At 36.5% G+C, this 17,866-nt stretch overlaps 1 protein-coding gene across 5 annotated transcripts in view; it reads left to right on the forward strand.

Annotated features, from left to right (window-relative positions):
* Positions 1-6,499: 6,499 nt before the first annotated feature.
* LOC5578270 (calsyntenin-1) overlaps positions 6,500-17,866 on the forward strand; it is a 362,527-nt gene continuing 351,160 nt past the window's right edge. The window contains exons 1-3 of one of the 5 annotated variants that reach the window (XM_021843974.1): positions 6,500-6,657; positions 6,829-6,847; positions 10,338-10,691. In XM_021843974.1, the coding sequence (XP_021699666.1) occupies positions 10,568-10,691 (124 nt within the window). In that variant the 5' untranslated portion in view covers positions 6,500-6,657; positions 6,829-6,847; positions 10,338-10,567. Of the gene's footprint in view, positions 6,658-6,828; positions 6,930-9,606; positions 9,889-10,047; positions 10,161-10,337; positions 10,692-17,866 lie in introns of those variants that run through there. The other 4 variants (XM_021843975.1, XM_021843976.1, XM_021843973.1 and 1 more) reach the window with 4 other exon arrangements.

The raw sequence follows: 17,866 nt of genomic DNA on the forward strand, positions 1-17,866 counted from the left end.
ATTACAGCAATCGTCCGCGACTGGAACTCGGAGGCTTGGGTGAGGTTATACAGTCCATTCGAAGAGAGGAGTACGCGTCGAATATGGACATCCCTACGGCCCTCTTCTACAAGCTTACCGGGAGTAAACAGGGTAATCCGCTACCTATCGCTCTCTCTCCCGTCACCCACTTAGATCCCACACGCTCTTACCATGCCCAGGATGTCTCAGGACGAGCCGGATATATACCAGATTCTTCCCACTCTATGGAATCAACTCCCACTAAACCAATTGACTACATATCCACTACCGCGGTGCTTCCATCTATCGGTCGGCCCTTTCCGACTCTGGGGGTCAAAGAGGTGGAAGAAGACACATCTTCGTCTACTGATGCGGCCATATTCGACGATTACGATGACACTGAGGCAGAGATGGAAGCGGAAGCGCTCGAACTTGGTATCTCGACCAGAGGTTTACGCGAATCCGATAACTGGACCTACGACTGCCTAGTAGACGAAGATGGCGTCAATATTCAGTCGATCTTTGAGGGGTTCAATACCTTTTTGTTGCAGGCACAACTAAACAAGGAGGTCAGATTGGACAGGGTAACGATTCAGGGGAATCGTATGTTCGGGTACGTGGTGCCGACCGAGACAAGCTCCACTATTTGGGGGTCAGCTAAATCTTCGGCGACCATCACAGAACTGCCCAGGAGCCCTCGGGGTTCGACTTCCCAGCCCTGTTGTTCCACTACCAAGGAGAGCACATTGCGATCACTGAAGCCCCCAGTCAGGAATCATCTGTTCACAAGACGAGAAAATCCGAATTTCACCTCAATCTTGGATAGACCAAGATTCGAACGTCAGCATCTGATCCTGCAAACTGGATCTGTGAAGCCCCGTCCTGTCGAAACTCAAGTTCCCCCAACAACAGAAATGGATGATCAGGGCGATGAGGATGCTCCCTATAAAACTGTACTGATCAAAATGCCGGGACGTACAGCAGCGAATAAATCTGTCAATCTAAAACTCGATTATCCCAAGTATCGGCACATCATCGATCAGGAGATGCCGACTGAAGAGAAGATCATCAAGGTATTGAAATTTGGAAAGATGCATAAACGTTATTTCTATCAGTGTAATTACCAGAACTCGACAATTGAACTTTTGAATTAAGGAAAAACCATTTAACACGTCTCATGAAAAAAAAAAAAAAAAAAAAAAAAAAAAAAAATAGTTACAAACTCGGTTTTTAAATGTAAGAAAAATGCAAAAGATACTTTTGAACACCTATGCGTATGGACATACATTTCAAATCGTTTGACTTTCCCATCAAAATGACACATTTCAAAAGTAAAATACAATTTTGACAGCAAATGCTATGCTTCAAGCAAATGCTAAGCTTACTTTGATTTAAGTTCTTTACTTTATTCATACGGGTTTGAGTGAATGCTCAAACCATGTTGAGCACGAGTAAATGTTTAGTATTATTCATATCGCCTAATGTTCTAGCGCATTGCACTTAAACAAAATGCGGTTTAGAAGTGTAGAATCATATAAATATATAAAATCCCAGAGTTGTCTGTCTGTCAGCAATACTCTGAAAATTTTAACAAAAATTATTTCGACAGCCGTTTAAATATAGGAACACTACAACAGCAATAACAGGCTTTAATTACTTGTGAAAAAAACACTACAACAACATGTTCAATAAAGGTATACATTTAGGCGATTTTGCCGTTCACTACTGAACCTAGGATGCAAAACCACTTCAGCACTTCCATGATTCACTTTGGCATGGGGGTTTATCTCGACCGAATTGTCTGAAACTTTACAAGAAGAAGCAATTTGGTACGTCGCAAATTGTGGCCAAATATCTGTATCTTTCAAAAACCCCTCTGCCGAAGTGAATCAAAAGAGCCAAGAATAGGATGCGGCTCCCTATGTGTTGCTATCGTGTTATGTCAATAAAATGCTAACCAATATTTTTCGCCAAATTCACTATTCTTACATTCGTTCAACGTGTGGCAGGAATGGTGATACTTCTATCTCATGTAGATCACGAGATAGAACATGCTTAAAACGCTTAATTTTACTTGGTCACTAGCGCCGGATGTCCTCTGCGCAAGGACAGTGGAAGTGCTCATAAGAATATAAGCTGAGATGCAGACTCTGTCCTAGTTGGGGCATAACACCAGAGAGAAGATCATGACAACTGTCTTTAGAGAGAAGGCAATAAATTATAGAACATTACAACAGCAATTGAGCAGAATATTCGAGAGTGTTCGGAAATATCCATAGAATATTCTAGAACTTCTAAAATGTTTCACAGTAGAAAAAATAAAAACACTACAATAGCATTTAATGTTTTACAACCTTATTTGAGAGTAGAACAATACAAAAGCAAAACGTTCTCAATGGATATGGTTAGAGCTTAAATTTAGGCGATTTTGCAGACAGACACGTCGAGGTTTTTCTTGATTCTCATGCCTAGTAAAGCGTGACATAGCCCTTAAAAGTACTAGCTCATGAGAACGATTGAGAAAATCTATAGTGAAAATCCTGAGAAACTATGAAATAAACTAAAGGTATTAATATATAAACGATATTCATATTTTTAATATGAATGATAACAGAGGTTGATCCAATGAATAATCCTGGTAGTAGGTTTCTTTTTAGATACTTGGTGTTTGTCTCAATGCAAGTCTCTAAAAAGTCTCTATTTTAATGGAAAGTCTCTGAAATATCTATTTCAACCAAAATTGACGCTAAAGTCTATTTTTTCCTTATTATGTTTGTATTGAATCCTGATGCTAAATTGTAAAGGCTCTAAAGAAACCATCAGAGACTGTAACGGGTTCAACAGACTCTTTAAGAATTTCGTCTTAGATTACCCGAGGAAAACCTTCAGGAATTATCATGGTGATTTTACTTTCAGGATCTCCTACATGATCTCTCCAGAAACTCTTCTTAAGATTTCTATATTATTTCTCCCAGAAATTCTGCCGCCGAATTTTTCAAAAAATGCTTAGAATTATTTCTTAAGAATTTGCTCCAGGAAATCCTTGAGAACTCCAAAGCTACCACCTCTACTAATTTCCTTAGGTATTGCAAAACTGTCCTTGAAATTTCCTCCAGAATTTTTTTGTCACTAATACAGTTGTTAATCTAGGAGATCTTCTATAGATTTCTACAGAATTACTTCCGAGGAAATTCACAATGGTTTATTCCAGAGTATCTGGAAAAATAACTTAAGTTTTTTTTTCAAAAAATCCTGCAAGAACTCCTCTGCCTGTTCATGTTAATCCCTTCAAGAATTTATCCACGTTTCTTCCCAAAAATACAAAATTCTTTGAGGAGTTCTTGGAACAAATCAATTTTTACTCGAATTTTTTCCAGCATTTCATCCAGGTATTACTTCTACAGTTTAACCAAACATTTCTTAAAAACTGTCCCAAAAAAATTCATACCATCTTCAAAAGTTTATTTTAGTTTTCACATTAGTTTACACCACAGCATTTTTTCAATAATTTCTTCCATCATTCCTAGACAAAATTGTATAGATTCAGTCAAATGTGTTTTTGAGAAATATCTTCAGACAATCCTGCGGAATTCTTTCCCAAGATTCGATTATTTGTTTTTCGATTATCTTACCATATTATCTAAAATATCTTTTAAACCTTCCTCAAGAGTCCAGGGATTATTTCAGAGATCCTTGTTCATGATGGTGATTTTAAAACGTACACAAGTTTTATTAGAGATTACACTAGGATTTTATTCAGATATACCTCACGGATTTATTGTGCAGAAACATTTCCCTGGAGACACTTCTGGAAAAATTCTTTAGAAATTTTGAAAATTTTGAAGAATTACTTGAGAAATTTCTGCAGAAATTTTAGAAGGAATCTATAGAACAATTCCTGAAGGTGTCTATATTAATCCCTAGTTGATATCTTATATAAATTCCTTGAGAAATAATCATTTTTCAGAGTAATACCTGCACATTTGGGCAAATACCAGAATTCCTAAAGAAAATTATGAAAAACACATACAGTGATACTTGTCGTAATGTGGCGAGGAATGCTAAAAAAAGTCTAAGATCTTAAAGAAATATCTACTCTGAAGCTATGATAGCTCCTCTAAGGTTTCGTTTTGTTTTTTTTTTTTGGTTCATGTTTGGTCTTTTTTCAGCCTGTTTTTGAATCATTTTGTGTTTTTTCCATGTCTCGTTTTTCTGGCAATAGGTCTCTAATTTACTATTTTAAGGCAATCGGTAGCTTGTGGTAACGACTGGCATGTTACTATAATCTGGTAAAAATTACTGAGCAGTGCAGTAAATGTGACTATGTCCATAGTAGCATCCACTACAAAACATTGTATTTCTATCCATGACACCCGCCGTACAACACAGTGTGGTCAAGAATATAATACCGAACTTTTCAAATCTAGAATGTTTCTAGTCATATAAACTACAACTCTGGTTAAAGTAACAGAATATATTTTCTTGTGTAGTGATGTTGACTATGTTTCGGTAGAATTAACAGATTAATGTAGTCGGTTGAAAATCGTTGGTGCAGTTCTTAATTTTACCATGCATTCAGTAATTTCTATAATAAAATTCATTTCAGTGGACACTTCTTTGCGTTTGAGCCTTTTAAATATAGTAACTCGGAAATGAACCAGCCAAGGGCTGAAAATCTTCCTAATAAAGACAAATAATAATATAGTAACATTCAATTTACAATCCAGGGTTAACATTTTTTTAATTTCACTATGCTCAAAATATTTGCCCTACCCATGGTTTCGAACGTGGACGTGCCTCTGCTGCATAATTATCAAATTTATGAAATTAATTAACATTTTGAGGATACTTCAAATTTTTCATGGATATATTGAGTTGGATAGGTAAACTTGCATAGCAAACTGAAACAGACCGCATCGAGTTAGAGAGGTATGGACTTACAGAGGGATCAAAGTATGATATTTTGAAAGAACCGCGCATTTCATCGAGTTAGAGGAAAACCGACATACAGAATATCGAGTAAGGGAGAGTTTAGTGTAGTTGCAATCTTGAAGATATTATTACGTGGAACTTGAAAAATTCCTGAAAATTATTAAGGAATCTTTAATCTAAATTCAATGAATATTCTTATGAAAATTCTACGTTGATTTTTTGAGGGTATCCAAAAGGAGCTTTGTCAAAATCACAAAATGAACAACTGAACAAATCTTCGGAGTCCTTTTTGTAATTTATTTGAAGTAAACTTTCGGCAAATATATTGATTTTTAAGGTATTTCTTTCATCAAGAATTTCAAAATCAATCCCACCTCAAAAACACAAAGTTTAGGAAATTTCCAAATTATCCTGGGATACTAAATTAAAGCTGTATTTGAGTCATTGCTTTCCAGAGGTACTTCGCCACCTTATATTCACTTCCATGGCAATTCACTGCATGGATTTTCGATAATGTTCAGTAAAATACTGTATTTCTGAATAAGATTTAGGAATAGAAGAACTGTAAGCTCATTAATTGACATTTTTGTCGACTACGACAATATATCAACATAAGTTCCATCACTTTAGTCATAGTTCTACAAAAGCTATTTAGCGCCTTACATTTAGACGGCGTTTACCTTAATTTGCATAAGGTAACGGTCGTATTTTGGACCCCCTAAGGAAGTGATTTTAGTTTTGTGTCCCAATTAATCAATTGCACAGCGTAACCAAATCAAAGAACATGTCAAAATGTAGAGAAAACTCCCTCTATGAGATAAAAATGCCCAAACAGTAATGTAGGATCCAAAAAACGTCGAAAATAATTGAATTTTGAAGCACTGTTTTTCATTATTTTGGACACACCAATACATTTTGGACGCTCAAAGTATATAATTTGGACCCCGGCATTTGTTTTATCGTTTGGCGACAAAGTCCATGACACTGGATGTATAATATGCTTGCCCATAGTCTAATCAATCGATCGACCGAAGAAATTCTACGCTTTTTGTCCAGAAAAAAGTTTTGGTTTACATTTGAAAAATGTCTGACGGCTTCAATTTCTGTGTGTAACGTGTTGTAACGGTCGCATGGATGCACCGATTAAATTAAATTAGTTACAGATAAAATAAACACATTTTCTTTGAACAAACGGTTAATGCAAGTGCGGAATAGTCCTATCTTCCTTAATGGCATGCAAATTGAGTTGGTCTTTCGATTTAAACTTGGAAATTTGTAGGAAAATGGCCAAGGGGTTCCAAAATATATTGGTTACCCTAATATATGATCTTGTTGTGAATTCTGTATTTTTCAATAAAATATTTTTATCCCAATTACTTAAATGATGGCAACACAACATTGACAAACTACCGAAAAAATATCAAAAACGATAAAAAAAAGTTATCGTTTTCTACCTGTCGGTTGATAATGAAGATGACAGCGACAGCCATGTGTGCGAATTGAGAGTGAGAGAGTGAGATAGGAATTGCATGCATGCGGAGGAGTAAGTGGGAGCGCTCTAGTGGTTCGTTATCCTAGATGTGAGCAGCAGCCATCACAACTTTACTCCCTCGTCGTTTGGCTCTGCATGCTTGTCTTTTCTTCAATCGATTCCGAAGAGTTTGTCCGTGCGGTTTGTTCCGTGTTTTTCGCTTGCCAGAAGGAGGCAAAAGTCCTTACAAATCGGTGTGTATTTGGTTGAAACAGGCCTAAAATGGCATAAAAAAGTGCCGTGGAAGCAAATAATGTTAATTGAAGAGAATAAGATGACGGCAGTGGGCAAAATTTAGGAAAATTGTGCAATTTTCCGAATTTTGTCGGGAGAAACAAGAAATTCTACTTGTGCCTTTTCCGCAGTTTCCAAAGACGACGAAAGGTGGCTTTACACGCACACAAACACCAGGACGTCCCGTAGTGGCGAATACAGCAGCAAGGCTAGTAGCTAGCAAACGAAGCCTGTGAGTGGAAGAAGAAACCAAGAGAAACAGAAACTGGTGGTGGCCAGAGTCAGATATCTATTGCGGGAGAACCAAACAGACGACGACAGCAGCAAGTGTTGGTGTGACTCATCGCCATCAGTTTCACCCGCTGCATGCATTGCTTTGGCTTCACCTTTTGCTCCGAGCTCGTGATGTGGTTCGAGTTTGTGTGTGAATTGTGAACACCGTCTGATGAGTGTGGGCCGTGAAAACTGGTTTTCAAGTAATGTACCAGTTTTATGTGTATCTTTTTTTTTGACAAATTGAGATCAGCGCTCGCTCATCGGGTTGTTTATTTTGATTTAGTTTGGGCTAATCTCTTTGCGCTTAGTCCGTCGGATATGTATAGGTAAAGTGGTATTGAATGATTATGAAGGATTGTTGTCATTGCTGATCTAAAAGTTTGGTTGTGGAATATTGTACTACAATAGTATTTGTAAAGATTTTCTAACAATTGAGGTACGGTCAGTTTGCAAACTGTGACATCAGGCATAGCAGTTATCTGCTCTGAGCGCGATAAACCGAAAGAGTTGCCAATATCTTGGTCATAACGTATTCAACAAAACAAATCATTTAGTGCAGGATATTAACTTCGATCTTTTGTACCACTGAGTAATGACTGCTGAAAAAATAAGTTTGATGACGCTATTTCTGATAGGTTTTTATAATGAAAATTTGCTCAATTTAACGTTCAACGCTCCGTCATCGTAATCATCGTCATCATCGAAACTTCAAAGCAGTTTTTCTGATCAAAGCATAACATTATTCGATGAAAATGCGTTCAATGTGTTGCGGTTGGAGTATAGAGTACAGTGATCACATTTTCATGTAAATCTTCTTGATGTTGAGCGAAATTTCGAAATCAATGACGGATCCAGCCCCCTTAACTAAATTGAACACGAATGTTGAAATGGTTATTTACTTTGTTATTCTACAGAGTAGTGTTCTTAACACAGACAAGTTTTATTTGTTTTGTGTTGCCTCCACCTACGTCAATTCACATTTAATGGGAATCTTAAAAAATTACTTGGCACAGCATTTCTTCGATATTCAAACAACCGGGAAAAGTAATCCTTGCTCGGTAGGATGATTCTGAAGGTTAACAATGTGCTGAAAATTGTTCAAAACGGATCTGAATAGTCAATAAACAAGTGTTTTAGTTATAGTTCAATGGTTCCTAATTTGGCCATAAGTTAGATTTCGAAAACTTTCACATTCTGAATCTTTTTGAATGTTTCAACTTCAAGATGTATTCCATATCAAATCACTAAACAATCAACACAATCAAATCACTAAACAATCACACTATCATGAATGGCGAAATAGGGAACTATCATGGCCATAACTGGTAGATTTTCCCAATTACCCTGCTCTTTATGGATATTTTATTAGATTCAGAGCTGGAAATGACAATTAACTCTTCCTCACTTATTCCGTATCGTTCAAGGGAACGATAGTAAAATCGGTTATGCTACCGTGATGGTCTCGTGGTTCATGTTCATGCATTGGTTCTGTGTTCTGTAACTCGATGGTCCCTTCAATATCGAGTTACGGAGAGTTGACAGTGACAATAAGCTTGAATTTGGTGAAACGCATGTGGCTCTCCTCACTAATATATTTTAAAAGTGTGAAACTCAACGAGTTGCCTAGGTTGGGTGCACGAATATTCTGAATAACTAGTGTTATCACAGGCTGTAAATGCAGGAAATGGAGCATTTTTCTACTGTTGTTTTGAGTTTCTATTAGCTACGCCTGTTTTGCAACTACTTTAAGAGGAAAATAACCATGATCGTTTTACAAATTTTCAAAACCTCGATATTGAAGCAATGTTGAAGAAATTCTATCATTGCATTACACTTGCTACCTATAATGTAATGATTGCGGATTTATAGAAATTTGAACGAACAAATTGTTTTTTTAATTTTTGATGATTGCTGATGATTGAATAATGGATTCTTGAGCCTTAAATGCATTACTAACGTCTGCAATGGATTCGCTGACTGTGATTTGCTTTGCATGGCATCTGTGATGTGAATCTCATAACTCTCGCGTTGAGTATCATACAGGCGTATCTGCAATGATCGATTTCCCTTCGTCGATTTTCTCTTTGCGTTATTACAGAAAATTCGATCGCTTTTCGAAACATTTTACGATGCAGTACGATGAAGGATGATGAGTACTTTCAGCTGAGTTAAAAATAGCAGTCAAAAACAGTCGTCTGGCCATGCAATAAGCTAAAGAGAAAATCGATGAAGAGAAATCGATCACTGCAGTTACGCCCTTATGATGCTGAACGCGAGAACTTATCCTAACTCATGTTAGATCACATGTATTCTAGGCCTACTACTGCATGAGGTCACACAGCACAAATAGTCTGTGTCAGGAGCGTCATCGTCCGTATATACAACAATTGATGAGAACTAGCAACACTGGCGTTCGTTTCTGAAAGTAATCCTTCCAAGAGCGCATTTTATCATCACCGTAAAGGGAGCTCTTTCCCCCTTTGTGGAGCAAAAATCCAGCTGAACGGGTTGTTTTTCGAACGCTTCCTCAGCGCTGGTTACATCAACACTTGCATGTGCAGCGCTTTTTTCCTCGATTCCGCGCGTATCCACCAAGAGTGAGCGGCTGTTGTCGTCGTAGGTAGTGTCGTTGAACACGTTGTTATACTGTTCTGCGCTACATTACGCTCTCTGCTAATGGTGGTAGTAAACCGAACTGTGAGCTCTTCTCCCGCTTTGGGGTTTCGACTCACTTGTTTGGGGCCAAGTGAGCAAACAAGAGGCGATCCGTTCCGATGCTGTGCTGATGCTGTCCAAGTCCGTCCGGTTTCATTTGTGGAAGAGCTGATGAAATGCCATAACCCGTAGCTGTCGGACAGGAATAGCCGCTGCTGCTTCTGCTACTGCTGCCGTTGCCGATCTCAAGCAGACTACTGGTGTGTGAAGATTGTGCAGCGACGAAGTGTGCAAAGAAAGAGCCGTGTCCCCGTGTGCGACTTTGTGGCCATGCAGCAAAGAAAATCCATCAATAAAAGTGGAGAAAATAAAACTTCAGAGAGTGTCACTTCTTGAGTTCTTTCCGTTTTCCCGTTCAGAAAAGTCCGATGAGTGAAATTAAATTTCTTGCACCAAGTCGAGCACTATTAATTAAAAGTGTGAAAAGTGTCCATTTGCGGGGACGAAAAGTGCTGCTGCTGCTAGAACTCATGTAGGAGACCTGAAAGAAGAAACTTTTTATTGGTCGGGAATGTTTCGGGGGTGGTGGAAATAAGAAAAAAATATCTTCCACTGTGCGATGAACAACTCTCCCCATTTTTAAGGTGTTTCACGAGAGAAAAGAAAAAGAAAATCATAAGCCAGCGTGTTGTTCTTTCTACTTTTCCAGGATTATTTCGATCGTCGTAAGAAGTGTTTTTCCTCGACTCATTTTATTTTCCAACGTGCGGTGAAAGTGTAGTTCTTTTGTACGAAGATTAGGCGGCTTTTTCTCAGGTGAGAAGCGAGAAAAAGTTCGAAACCACAGAGAAGTGAAACGGTGTTCACAGCGCCTAGCTTTTCTAGCTAGATTTAAATAAGAAGAAGAAAAAAGAGATCACAATTGGAAGTGAAGTGAAAATGGTGCCGATAAAAGGGATTTATCTAGCACTCCTGGTGCTCGTCGCTAGCAGCAGTTTCCACAGCAACCAGGTGAAAGGAGACAAGTACGAAGAGGACGAGGATGACTACTATGATTCAAGAGGTGAGTAGAAAAGATATTGCCTCTGGGCTGCGACGAATCCTAACATATAATTTGCACATTGGATACTGGAAACCACAAACTCATGTGGGCGAAGCTCGGGTTCCACTCAGCCAACTGAGGTTGTTTGCGTATTTGCGTTTTGTCAGTGTTCTGGGTTTCGCAAGCAAAACGAAAACGAAATTCATTCTTTTCCTCGAAGTGGATTATTTCGATTTCAGCAGAAATATTCGTCAAACAGCACATCAAAGATGAATCGGCAAAACGTGTTTCGGGTTGATCAAAAAATGATTTACCGGCCTTTAGGTTTGAATTTTATGGGGCAGAAAAACGTTTTGAAATAATTTGTATAGCCTTGTTTTGAAATTGTTTCAATAGTTAACATTTAGTGCAATCAGAAGTGACATCAGTGACATGATAAGCAGAGCGATAAAAATTGGTACAGTGCCCGTTCGATTATGGCAAAACTCATTATAGCACCGTGCCAAAATCTATCCTTTTCCCTACTCACGGAAAGGATCATTTTTTTCTGTAAATTTATTTCCACCCTAAATTGAAATTCAAAACAAGGTTCAGAAAATATACATGGAATGTATGAAACAATTTGTTTAAATCGTGTCTTTACATGGGATTGGCAATAGTTGATTGTGTGGAAAAGAACTCTTCAACAATTCATGAAATATTTCCAAAAAAGCAGTTTTTCCGTGGTTAACTTGATTATATTGCATGTAGAAATATCAAGAAAAGCTATCAAATAATGCGACAATACAGGAAATCGTCTAATTTTCAAGATATCATAACTCCCTTGATCAACTATACCTAGTACCTAACCCATAGGTTCCCAATCTTTTCGGATGCGCGACCCACCTAGCAATCAGATTTATTACTAGCGACCCACCATGGAGTAACAACAAGTTAAAATATGTCTGTAGAACAAAGTTAGGGTTTTATTTTTGTTTCAATATCCAACAAACATTTCTCATACCTTCCGAGATAGTTTGGAGAGACCCACACTTTCTTTGAAATTTGTAGTATTTCAAGCATTTTTTTGCCCTATCGAGGGAAATTTGAAATGTTTGTACCCAACATTTTTTATTTTTGAGAATTCCTCGAATGGTTTTTGGTTAATCATTATTTTTTGAGGACTCTATAAAGCTTACAAAATGTTTCAAATGTTCATTTTGTTTATCGCGTAAAACTTAAAATTTCTCGGAGGTTTCAGAGATTTTTTTAAGATTTATTGAGCTAATTTTAAGATTTTATTGAGAACAATTAATTATATTAAAGTGTAAATACAGAGACAAATGCCCCGTCAGAGCAATGTCTTTTAAACCAAAATATAAAATAAAATAAAAAGTTAAAGGGTTGTCAGAAATTTTTGGAATTATTATTAGTTTCTCGTTCACGTTACAGGTTTTTTTTTTGTAAATATTAGCCAACTGATATACTGCGATATAGAGCTACTTGAGCACTTGCGTCATGCACTTTGGCATGAGGAGTTTTCTCTGCCTAATCATTTGAAACTTTGCAATAAGAAGCACTCCAATACGACGCATATTATGGCCAAATATAAGCTCAGTAGCTTTCAAAACCCTACTGCCTAAATAAATCAAATGTGCCAAGAATAGGATCCGGCTTCCTACTTTCCACTACAGTTTATTAGCTCAAACTCAAACTCCCAAATTAATCAAAATTAAAGGCCACTGTATGCAGTAAGGGAATATCACTCTCTGTAATAATCATGATGCGCAGCACATCGTAAGAAGCTGTAGCAGAAGATGATGAACAGATAATTACGAGGAGTGCTGTAAAAATCGAGCTCTGCAACGCGTTACGTACAATATTTTTTGCAATTTCGTAGAAGACCACTTGAGGGTAACATTAATGATATAGGAATGCATTCACCATAATTTTACAATTTCTGAAAAATTGTTGTGTTATGATTCATTACGCAACTCAAAAGCTCTTTATTTGAAACCTTCAAGTAGTCATATTGTCACGATGAGAGGAGTTCCAATAAATTGGTCAGATGAAGTTAAGTATCTAAGGCTCATGCTAGATAAGAATTTCAAAAATCGCATTGAGGGCCTTCAAGCCAAATGTAACAAATATGTGAAATGTCTCTATCCCCTTATTAACAGAAAATCAATACTTTGTCTTAAGAACAAGCTATTCAAACAAATTTTCAGGCCAACCATGTTGTATGCTGTATTAATATGGACTAGCTATTGTAATACCAGGAAGAAAGCTCTGCAGAGAATTCAAAATAAAATTTTGAAAATGTTTCTGAGGCTTCCTCTCTGATAAAGTACCAATGAGTTACATAGAATATCCAATGTTGAAACATTGGAACAAATGTCAAATAAAATAATTAATAATTTCCGGCAAAAATCGATACAATCTCTTATTGCCGTGATTAATGCGTTATTTATTTAGGTTAAGTAAATTGAAAACATGCTTTTTTTCTCTTATAAGCAGGTGAAATCGACTCACCAGTAAAAAATCTGAACTGCTACGGCAAATGAAATGTGATATGTTGTTAACAAAATGTTAATAAAATCTTAAATTTGTTTTACCAAATTAGGATGAAAGTGTTGTCTAATAACAGTGTCAGAACACCTAGATATAACTTATATCTTATATCATATATGAAATGCATGTTATGTCTAAAATTAAATGTTATGAAAAAAATTAAAAAAAAAAGCGTAACAATTTTGCGAGCGAGTTCAATGATTACTATGTTCACGTTCAAAATATGAACGGGTTCAGTTCATTTTTGGCTCGCGTTCAGTTTAAAATGCATCACTAATACTAGCACCATTCGAAAAAATAATCTACTGATTTCAGTAAATATAATTTATCTCAGTAAATATTATTTGTCTCTATTAGGTTTACGTAGATTTAGATGAACGTGTTAAAATACATAAATTCACAATCCTCGCAATCGAAGAGAAGAAATAGTCTATCTCTTGAATATTCGTAAGGATCGGCAATTTCCTAACAAAATTCTGTATTATATTAATTCATTAATTTAACTTAATTGAACAAACTTTTAAAAAATATGCCAACGGATTCGTTTTTGGGGTGTGCAAAAAACAGCATTTACTTGCATTTATCATTTGCAGAGCTTATGTGAGGCACGAATCTTTGCTAGTGCTGCTAAGAATAGCTTCAAAAATTAAAACTTTTCACCTGAACGATTTTTTTGCATGAAACCTTAGTTTTTATAAGCTCATGCAAATAGGAGAGAGAAGCATTAATTGCTTTAAAAATGTCCAAAAGACAAATGTTGATTCGAACTTCTTTCTAGAGTGGCCCCGAAAATAAAAATAAATTTCACCCCGCTGATTATTCATTATCCTCATAAATGTTGAATTGGAAAGGATTTAGCAAGCGTATTCACATTCCGAGTCCTCAAATGTTCAAACTATTCACCATCTTGTTGTATTAATGTTTTCCCTGACCTTAAAACTTCCTCAAACTAACATAGTTTAAAAAAATGTAAATAATGTAAACAAAGAAAAGATTTCGGCTCTGTTATGCCCTACGACGCCCGAGCATGCCAAATAAACGAGATGAGTAAATAAAAAAAAACTATTCACCATATAATTAAATATGTTCAAGAAAAAAAAAACATGTAATAACTTTTAATCTGAAAATGATGTCGAAACTTTTACTACTATTAAATTGTTCTATGTAATTTCTAAAACAAACTTTGGAAAATCCGTATGATACATTTAGAGTAATGTAACATGCAGTAAATGTACGGTGTTTATCTTAAATATTGTCAAATTGTGTGTTGTGAAATTCTTTGGTATTGTTATTGTTTATTACTTGGTAAATTATGAAAAAAACATTCAATGGAAAATCTATTCAATCAATTCAAATGGTATGTTGAGGACAGGCATTCAGAAGCTTCTTTTTGTAATCGAAGATTTAAATGCCTGGAAGTATATGACCCCAAGAGCGAATACATCCTCACATCTCGTACGAATTTCCTCATTCTGTTAAAAAAAAAAATGAATTTTGATTAGCTGAAAAATCCTTTTAGAAATTGCTTATATTTTATCATCTTCATCTTCATTGCCAAAGTTGCCATTTTTTCATTCGTATATCGTGTGGCAGGTACGATTATACTCTATGCCCAGGGAAGTTAAGGAAATATTTGATATTATATGACACCGAGAAAAGCCAATATATAATATCAAATAGAAGTTCACGGTGATTAATTCAACCAATATAAATTAAGGAAATTTCCATTACGAAAAGATCCTGGACCGACCGGGAATTGAACTCAGATACCTTCAGCATGGCTTTGCTTTGTAGCTGCGGACTCTAACCACTCGGCTAAGGAAGGCCCCTACAAGGAAAAAAAATCCATTCTCGCATCCGTGAACAGCTGTCATGAACACGTGAACAAGCGAAAATACACCGTGAACTAGATTGTGTTTAGATGAATGTGTTGCCTGATTCCGAGAACGTTCATGATAACGCGACGGTAGTTCACGGTGTATTTTTGACAGTTCACGTTTTCCTGAATTCTTTTTTGAGCGTGTAAGCCCTGAGTTCGAATATGCTAGCCAAATTCTTAACAACGCAATATTGAATAATACAGAAGTAATGAATAGTTAAATTTTAATAATTACGCGGAAACGCCTAAATGTAGGAAATTTCCAAAGGAATTTACTGATACATAAGAGATATTAAATTATTTCAACGGAGTGATCAAATTGGTACTAGTTTTGATGATACAATCTGGTTTGTGGATATATTTTAGGCATCCTCACAAACTTTCAGGTTGATATCATGTTCAAATCCTTGTAAATAACAAGAAGTTTTTGAATGTTAGTCAATACTGCACTCTACATGATTTTGATTTTTTAACGTAATTTTCATAAAAAACAACACACAATTCGACAATAGTAACGGAAAACAACGTTCATTCACTGCAGTTTACATGGATATTTGTGCTCTATCAGTAAGAAATAAAACCGTGTGAAACGGTGAACAATTTCACCCTACTGATAAATTTGACACGAATTTACGGTACTTCTTATAATTCATTCGACTTCTTCATTTTCTTACACAAACGATTGTTTGTGTTGAATTAAATGTCGAATTGTTATAAACTTATTATTGTGTTTGTCATGTTTGTTTCAATTTTAAATTATATTTATTAACGATTTTTACTCTAAATTCTGTTTTTTAGTGCATACAGTCCAAACCCACGTTCACTTTCAACATTCACTTATCGAATTCCAATTACAATGGTTGCAAAGAGTAGTTTGGTTATGGATTCCCATGTGTCACATACACTGATAGGCAAAATAAAGTGCCCACCTCACCAGTTTTCGAATTTCTCTCATTGATTTGGTTCAAATTAAAGTTAACACACTTAAATCTTTTTTGATATTTTATTTTTGATATTCTTTTAAAGTTGCACTTACGAAATTTTGATAAAAAAAATAATTTCACTTAAAGAAAAAGAAAATCAATTTGTATTGAAAAATAAACAGTGACAAAATAAAGTGCCCACTTCCTTCTTGGTCCCAGAAAAGATGATTCAAGAAAAATAAAAAGCAATTTAATAGTTAATGTGTCCTCCTTTGGCCTTAAGGACTTGCTGGAGGCGCTTCGGCATGCTTTTCACCAGGTTTTGTAGATGTTGTGGTTCTAGTTCTTCCCAGGCGCGCTCCAAGGCTTCAAAATAATTATTTTTGTTGGTAACACCAGTTTCGTCAACCCTGGCATCGAGAATCGCCCACAAATTCTCGACGGGGTTCAGGTCTGGGCTTTGTGGAGGCCATTCCAGCGGTTTAATCCGGCAAGACCGGAAGAAAGACTTGGCCTTCTTGGCAGTATGCTTCGGGTCGTTGTTCTAGAGATATATAAATTTCTCTTCAAGGCCCGTGTGGATCAGCGAAACCCCCAGATTTTCCCGCAAAATGTTGATGTAGGAATCTGTCGTCATTATTCCGTCGATTTTCACGAGGCTTCCAACTCCACTCCATGAAAAACACCCCCAGACCATCACATTTCCTCCTCCATGCTTCACCGTTCCTTGGATGTGGCGCTCTGCACCATACACGAGCCCGCCGCTTTCGGTTAAACAGCTCGAGCTTCAGGAGCGCCACATCCAAGGAACGGTGACGCATGGAGGTGTGATGTGATGACATGTGATGGTCTGGGGGTGTTTTTCATGGAGTGGAGTAGGAAGCCTCGTGAAAACCGACGGAATAATGACGACAGATTCCTACATCAACATCTTGCGGGAAAATCTGGAGGTTTCGCTGATCCAGACGGGCCTTGAAGAGAATTTCATATTTCTCTAGAACAACGACCCAAAGCATACTGGCAAGAAGACCAAGTCTTTCTTCAGGTCTTGTCGGATTAAACCGCTGGAATGGCCTCCACAAAGCCCAGACCTCAACCCCATCGAGAATTTGTGGAAGATTCTCGATGCCAGGGTTGACGAAACTGGTGTTACCAACAAAAATAATTATTTTGAAGCCTTGAAGCGCGCCTGGGAAGAACTAGAACCACAACACCTACAAAACCTGGTGAAAAGCATGCCGAAGCGCCCCCAGCAAGTCCTTAAGGCCAAAGGAGGACACATTAACTATTAAATTGCTTTTTATTTTTCTTAAATCATCTTTTCTGGGGCCAAGAAGGAAGTGGGCACTTTATTTTGTCACTGTTTATTTTTCAATACAAATTGATTTTCTTTTTCTTTGAGTGTAATTCTTTTTCTTATCAAAATTTCGTAAGTGCAACTTTAAAAGAAAATCAAAAATAAAATATCAAAAAAGATTTAAGTGTGTTAACTTTAATTTGAACCAAATCAATGAGAGAAATTCGAAAACTGGTAAGGTGGGCACTTTATTTTGCCTATCAGTGTACTTATTATCAAAATTACCCAAAACGGAAAATCGGTATGCAATATTTCAACTGCATTTGATAAATAAGATATCAGTACTTGTTATAAAAATACCAAACAGAAATCTCAATAACATAATGCAGAAATTATCTTTCGTTAAAAACATAAGAATGCTTCGCAAATCTCACGTTCGAGATTTTGATGCAAAATCACTCAATCAGCTCAAACCGTAAAAAATAATTTAATCGTTAAACCCGTCAAAACCTCGTGAAACCCGAATATTGTTATTTACGTTAGAAAG

This window comes from Aedes aegypti, chromosome 2 (assembly GCF_002204515.2).
Source record: "Aedes aegypti strain LVP_AGWG chromosome 2, AaegL5.0 Primary Assembly, whole genome shotgun sequence".
Lineage (NCBI taxonomy): Eukaryota > Metazoa > Arthropoda > Insecta > Diptera > Culicidae > Aedes > Aedes aegypti.